At 42.6% G+C, this 6761-nt stretch overlaps 1 protein-coding gene across 1 annotated transcript; it reads right to left on the bottom strand.

Annotated features, from left to right (window-relative positions):
• Window positions 1-245: 245 nt before the first annotated feature.
• On the bottom strand, window positions 246-6381 carry NUDT9 (nudix (nucleoside diphosphate linked moiety X)-type motif 9). Its single transcript, XM_010075602.1, has 7 exons — window positions 6170-6381; window positions 5069-5164; window positions 4189-4275; window positions 3191-3302; window positions 2624-2770; window positions 2287-2371; window positions 246-611 (listed from the first exon to the last, which is right to left on the bottom strand). Exons 1-7 carry the CDS (start codon window positions 6364-6366, stop codon window positions 436-438), a joined length of 900 nt encoding a protein of 299 aa, XP_010073904.1. The 5' UTR covers window positions 6367-6381; the 3' UTR covers window positions 246-435.
• Between the last annotated feature and the right edge of the window lie 380 nt (window positions 6382-6761).

The following is a 6761-nucleotide window of genomic DNA, read 5'->3' as shown; positions in this document are numbered from 1 at the left end:
AAACTACACTTTATTATGTAGCGCTTAATTTAAGTCATCATTCAGGTTATCATCCTACAACCCTTAAGGATTCATACTCTTGACAAGAAATCAGTGCAAAAATACAGAGCTAAAGTGAACAGCCTCTGAAGTACAACCACTCAGAACCCCAATGTTGTCATGCAAATCTGCAGACAGCATGAGATGTCTGAAAATAAGGAAGACAACAAAACCAAGGTTAACAGCTCCACACTCATCTCATTTCACACTAGCTGAAAAATCAAAAGCAGCAGTCTGAAGCCTCTCAAAAAGCCTCCATTTATCACTGCCAAGTGTTTTTGCCAGCTGAATTTCACTGAATTTTTACTGGATTTCCACTGAAAAGGACAATGTCATCTCTGTTTCAAAGCTGGAACACTTCTTTTCCCCTTGGCATGCATCAGTTCCTTGTTTCCATCACTCCTGGCACTCAGGACCAGGATTTTCACTCCAGTGGGCTCCCAGTTTCTCAGTCACCAGCTTAATGAAGTAGCTGTGATTGGCATACAGCTTCAGCTCCTCACTGATGTCGACCCACTTCACCACTCCAGCATCATCACCTGCTTCCAGAGGCAAATTATCCATCGTCTCACCTGTTCACAAAACAAGAGTTAGGACACACCATTCATCTTCTTTCCTGCTTCTCTCATCTGGTCAGTTTTGCCCTTCCACATGGCTCCTTCACAGGCAGCACCCTTCAACTGCTCCTCAGAGTTGTAGTTGCTCACTGATTCTGTGCCAGAAACCAATTAAGTTGCTGACTGATTCTGTGCCAGAAACCTTTTTCATCCTTGCACTAGTTTAAGGCAAATCTGAGTGGCAGCAGTGCCAGAAACCTTTTTCATCCTTGCACTATTTTAAGGCAAACCTGAGTGGCAGCGCTGTAATTCCTTCGTACCCAGGAGTGGCAACATCAGCAGCATGACAAATTACTAGAAATAATTATGACAACATGTACTCACTGTGACAAGTTTAACCACTTCCTCTACCTTGATTTTTGTTTGGCTAACATTTGACTGCTTCCTATTCTACAGGACAAACTGAGTTCTGAAACGTATATATGCTTACATAAAACCAGAAAAATTGACATTTTACTAATACATCCCTATGGAAACCCAGAATAATTGAAATTTTACTGAAGGCCCCAAATTAAAAAATAGTACTTAAGGAGGGATGAAGAAAGGCTTCTGAATTCCTCTCTGAAGCTTCTTACTCTGTTTCCAAAGAGTCCCAGGACTTCATAGACAACAACCAAAGAAATGCTTTCAAAAGTATTACAAAATCTGTGTTAGAAAAAAAGACCAAAGGAACAGTATCTTCACGGTTTCTGAGGCCTTATAAATCAAGACACTGTGAGATGTGAAACTTCACCACTGGTATCTCTTAATTACCCAAAACACAGTGGAAATGTCACTATATGAAGTCTCCAACTTGAACAAGTCAGACACACCTGACTAGACTGATCTCTTATCTTGGATTCTCATCTCTCACCTTTTGAGATAAATCAATCTAAGAACTAGCAATGTACGTCCATTCCTACTGATCTGGAGAAGTAAAATGAGGTCCAACCATTACTCTGGCAGAGTAACCAAGATAAAAGGTCTCTGAGAGCAATCAAGCCACCAAAGCAATAAATGCAGTGAAAATCTGCCAGCAGCCAGAGGCAATGATCCTGAAGCACACACTTCCTATGGAAGGAAAAATAATAAAAGAAACAGACCATCCTTCTATCCCAGACTCATTAAAAACAGAAACTAAACTAACTCAAGATAAATACAGCCACAAGAAGGAACCCTTGTCTAATGTTCACTCTCCATACAAAGGCACATGGGCCACAGCTTAGAGCTACCTAACAGATGACCCATCTCTGGAAATATTCAAAGTCAGGCTGCGCAGGGGTCTGACCAACCTGATCTAGTTGAAGATGTCCCTTCTCATGGCAGAGGTGTTGGACTAGATGACCTTTAAAGGTCCCTTACAATCCAAACTCATCTAAAGCCTCTAGCCTATGAATAAATACTTTCAGGCAAAGGCCATATGTTCCTTATTTCAAGACTGACAGAAACCAAAGGGGAAAAACAACTATCTGTCATGGCTGAACATCTTGGAAAACAAGAGACCCTCACACCCATTAGTCTTAGTCTAATATTTTATGCCTGATTTGCACGTTCCTCTAATTCCACTGCCAATCTCAGCCCAACATACATCCCAATTTCAAGCCAATATATAGAGTAAAAGGCAACTAAGAGCACACATGGAGATACCCACCGGTTTCATCATGATAGTTCACAGCCTCCGTCTCTATCCAGGCGTTATCGGTGTTACGAGGGTCATCCACATAGCCCCTGTACACCTAAGGCCCCAAACAAATGGAAACAAGCTCCGTATCACAACAGGAAACCATCAAGATAGAATCAATATGAAGATCTCTTCCCCACCAATACATTTGCCCCTACAGAGCTTTCAATAGTCCCTTCCATTTCCTACATCATGACAACTGGAGCACAACAGCTTCTCTTCATTCCAGCTGCCCTCTGCCCACTGCCACACAGCTGCGAGTCACGCGCAGAGCTCCAGAGGCTGTCACCAGAGACACAGAGCTCACCACAAAGTGTTCCTGGCTGAACAGCTGCTGGAGCTGCTTCTCCAGTTCTGCTTTCTCCTCAGGAGACTTCTGCAAGGAGTTCAAGGCCTCCTCCCCAAATTCTCGCTTCAGGGTAGCGCTGATCTTCTCCCCGGGGTCCACCATCCCCTTAGAGGGGGAAAAAAAAAATATGACTATCCCTCTGAATCCACTTGTTATTACCCCCCTTTGACCAGCCATTAGAATATGACATCCACCTGCAGAATACTCCAGACACAGGAGGAACCCTACACTTAGTTGTAAACAGCAAGCACACACATCCTGCAAAACCTGCAACAGATCAGCCTGTGCCTCCAGTGAGCAACAGGCTGGGTCAGGATTAAACATAAACACCGCCTTGCAATGCAGAAACAGCACAAAGAGTAACAGCTGACACCTGGGGAAAGGCAGCTTACAGAGCACTTCTCCTCACCTCCACAACACGAGGTTGTTAATCAAAAAGCACACTTTTAGCACGTGCACGCCATGCAGCGCCTCACGGCCTTACCAGCAGGGAAATGCCAACTGTCTCCGGAGCATTGCTCTTACCCCTGGAATGGCCCACTCCCCACAGTCTCTCCTCTTGATCGCTACAAACTGTAAGATGTTTTTGCCAGTAACTGGATGAGCAATTTTATTGCCACTTTCGTCCCTCTTCCACCTGCAGAAAACAACAAACAAGAACATTTATTGCTGCTTCTGGACACAAGGGCCTGGGAGAGGATCAGCAAGGTGTGCACTGTTGCCTGGGCAGGGGCAATGCAGAGAAAGAACCATCAAGGGGGGGACAGAGGGATGCTGTCCGGCAAGATCACAACCACAGGTAAAACACTGGAGCTTTTATCAACACCTCCACTGACTGCGTTCTATGCCTTCTACTAGAACAGAACGTACGTGCAGGCTGCACCACCTCCAAACCGCTCACCCTTCAGTAAAGAACTGAGAACTACCAATAGTTAAAGCAAAAAGCTAACCAAAGAGCACAAACTGCAAAAAAAAAAAAAAAGGAGCCTGACCCCAAGTGCTCCTATGATCTAGTAAGCCAAGTTAGTAATTCCTACAGAGTGAAAGCAGGCACACTGCTTTTTTTTCAGTTCTGTCCTTATGACACAAAACCCTATTCCTGCAATTTAACATGCTTCATCTAAGGCCTTTTGGCATATTATACACAGAGTATCAAAATATCATGTAATCCTTTCAGTTTTCACATTCATTTCTGAAGATTGTTTGTAGACTGTATTTTTATTGAGTTACACTTCCTGGGTTGTTGTGTTGGTTTTTTTTTTTTTTTAGATCTGTTTCCTCAGCATTTTTAAAGGGATTGTTTGTAAAACAGTAAGTCCTTACTCTTTTCCAGAGACAAAGAATAATAAAGATGCAATTTAAGTTCCACATATCTATATACCTCTCTCTATATACCTCCTCATAGGGGAAGAGACATAAAAGGCCCAGGAAAAGTAACAGCCTGGCCAGAGGTGCACAGAAAAAAGCAAAATGCACATTTTTCTGTTCTACTGCACAGTGCCTTCCAGTCATCTGTCCCTTACCTGGTTACAACAGGATCAGCAGCATGGTTTGGTCCCCAGCGCCCCAACAATCCTCTGCCTGTGAGGCCAGTCCTTCCCGCCGGATTTCTGAAATCAGTGGCACAGTACATTAAACATATTCACTTCCCCATATTCCAAATACGCTCAAGTGTTCTAACAAAGCAGCTTTAAAGAAGCTTAAATAACAACAAAGGGAAGGACAGCAACATACATCCAGTGGCATCGTATGCTTTAATGAGCAAGAGAAACAGCATGGTTTTCTCTGTCATCACCCTCTTTTTGTGTTTGGTAAAACAGGGAAAGGAAATGCACAAAATGGCTGTGGCACATCCCAGATCTTTTGTCCTGGGAAACTCCTCAGCAAGCACTACTCTCATTGTGCACTCAGCCTTGTCTAAAAATGGAATCTAGTTTCCAGGACTATAGATGTACTAAGCATCCAATTATGTACAAATAGCAGAAAAAAAAATTTTTTTAGGTGGGATTACCCATTTGTGCTATGCCAGGATTTCCCAGTGGGAGGAAATTCTCTTCTGCTCTGCCAGAGCACGCAAGTGGTGTGAAAGCTTCAGATCCCAACACCTGGTCAAACTGTGGAACAATTCATCCAACAGACTCCACTACTAACAGTGCCAGGCCTCCTCTGTCTCCAGTGTCACCACAACCCTCTGTTGTGGTAGAATTGGCTAAGTTTTCACTGCCTCTGCCATAACCTTCCTACAGAAAGGACCCTCTGGTACTGAGGTATCATTTTTCCTGTCTCTAGGGGAGACTATCTTAATTTTGTTCTAGCAAGTACCATGGATCAAAACTAACAGTAAAAATTCTGAAACTACATCACTGAAATTAACACCCAAACATGAAAACCCCCCACACTCACCTGGGCCTCCCGTTTTCAACCACGTACAAGCTGTTCAGACTCTTCCTCTCCACTTCTCCATCCCTCTCATTGAATTTGGGAGAAAAACTTTTATCACTGTATGGAAAAGAATCATTGAACAGGCATAAGTTATTGAACACAACACACGCCTCTGCCCCACAAAAAGCCTGAAGGCCAGCCACCAGATCTGCAACACCCATTTGACCATTGAGCAGTTTTTACCAGAACTTCAATTGCAGGCCCTCCCTTTTCTACAGGAGGCCATAAAATCTCAACCTTTTGACAGCCTCCCTGTATTTAATTCTGCAGGTGTACGTGTGCCCCTCTAAGGTATTTCACATTGCCTCTCTCTAGATTTTCATTTAGATAAAGTGTTTCAAAAGTGTTCTTGGCAAGGCTAGAGAAAATAGAAGGACTTTATCCATTGATAAAACTAAAAAAGATTTTGCTAATTAAAAAAATTAAGCAGAATTTTTTATTAGGTATGATTTATCAGAGTTACAAGATAATAATCAACCACCAATTTTCAAAAACAGCTTGATGCCAATCTCCTAGATGCATGCATCGAACTGTCTATCCAAGAAGCAGACAGCATTCCTTGAGGGGAGAATGTTTTGCAGAATCATGCAAATGAATACACACATTCACCAAAAAGGATTAGTCATGCATTCAACCTGTCCCATTCCCTGAGTCAGAGCGCCCAGCTCAAGAGCTGCAATTCTTCTTTAATTCCTTTCTCATCTTGCATTCAACCCATGAACAAACAACGAACTTGATGACAATTTTCTCACAAATTCTTACAGAGAATTAGATTTTTACTTAGCTCACAACACAAAGAAGGACTACACAGGATCAAAAGCAGTCCATGATTCTAATAACACTGATCTTATCTCAATCACCAGCTCAGTAAAATCATCTGTCAAAGACCTTCACACCTAACCAAAGCCATTCAGTTCTCTAACCACCATTTTTCTACATCTGGACTTTCACACACCACTGCAGAATCAGATGGCACTTAAGCTGATGATCTTATTAACTCAGCTGATCACTATTGCCTTCTTCCATGTTTACAGGAGAAAAAGAGCCACAATTTCCACTCACTTGATTTGGGGATCTGCCCAAACAGGTCCAGCCAAAACAGACCTTGCAGTGTACTCCACAGGATTATAATCTTTCCACTCAACCAACCAGCCCACTTTATCTGCAGGAACTTGGCTACGTTCAATGTGTGATCCGGGATACGGGGAGGTGAGAGCTTTGCTGTGGCAGAACTTCTTAACATTACAACTGTTGAGCATGTTAACAGGATGAAGATGAGACAAGCTACTGAAAGAAAAATAAAAACAAAAAGAAACACCACCTCATTCATTAGTCTTTAACCCTGTTATTTAACGCCAGATCTACCTAGTATGTTAGAGCAAGCAGAACAGACCAGGCTTTTTGAACGACACAGCTTTCAGTAATATCTTTTTGCTTCTTTCAGACATCGTGCAAATGTACGCCTGGGATGAACAAATTCTGAATTTCACCTTCAGGTTCTTGAAGCAGAAGAGTACTCTACTAGACACGCACAAAGATTTCACAGCATGAGTGAGAAGCTGAGAACTAGAACTCATTCCAGACTGACACTGACCAGTTATCAAACAGAACCATTTAGAGCGGAAAAGACCTTTAAGATCATCCAGTCCAACCA

The sequence above is a fragment of the Pterocles gutturalis genome, unplaced genomic scaffold, assembly GCF_000699245.1.
Source record: "Pterocles gutturalis isolate BGI_N339 unplaced genomic scaffold, ASM69924v1 scaffold38327, whole genome shotgun sequence".
Classification (NCBI taxonomy): domain Eukaryota; kingdom Metazoa; phylum Chordata; class Aves; order Pterocliformes; family Pteroclidae; genus Pterocles; species Pterocles gutturalis.
The sequence above is the reverse complement of the archived record's forward strand: the minus strand, read 5'-3'. Positions and strand labels throughout refer to the sequence as shown.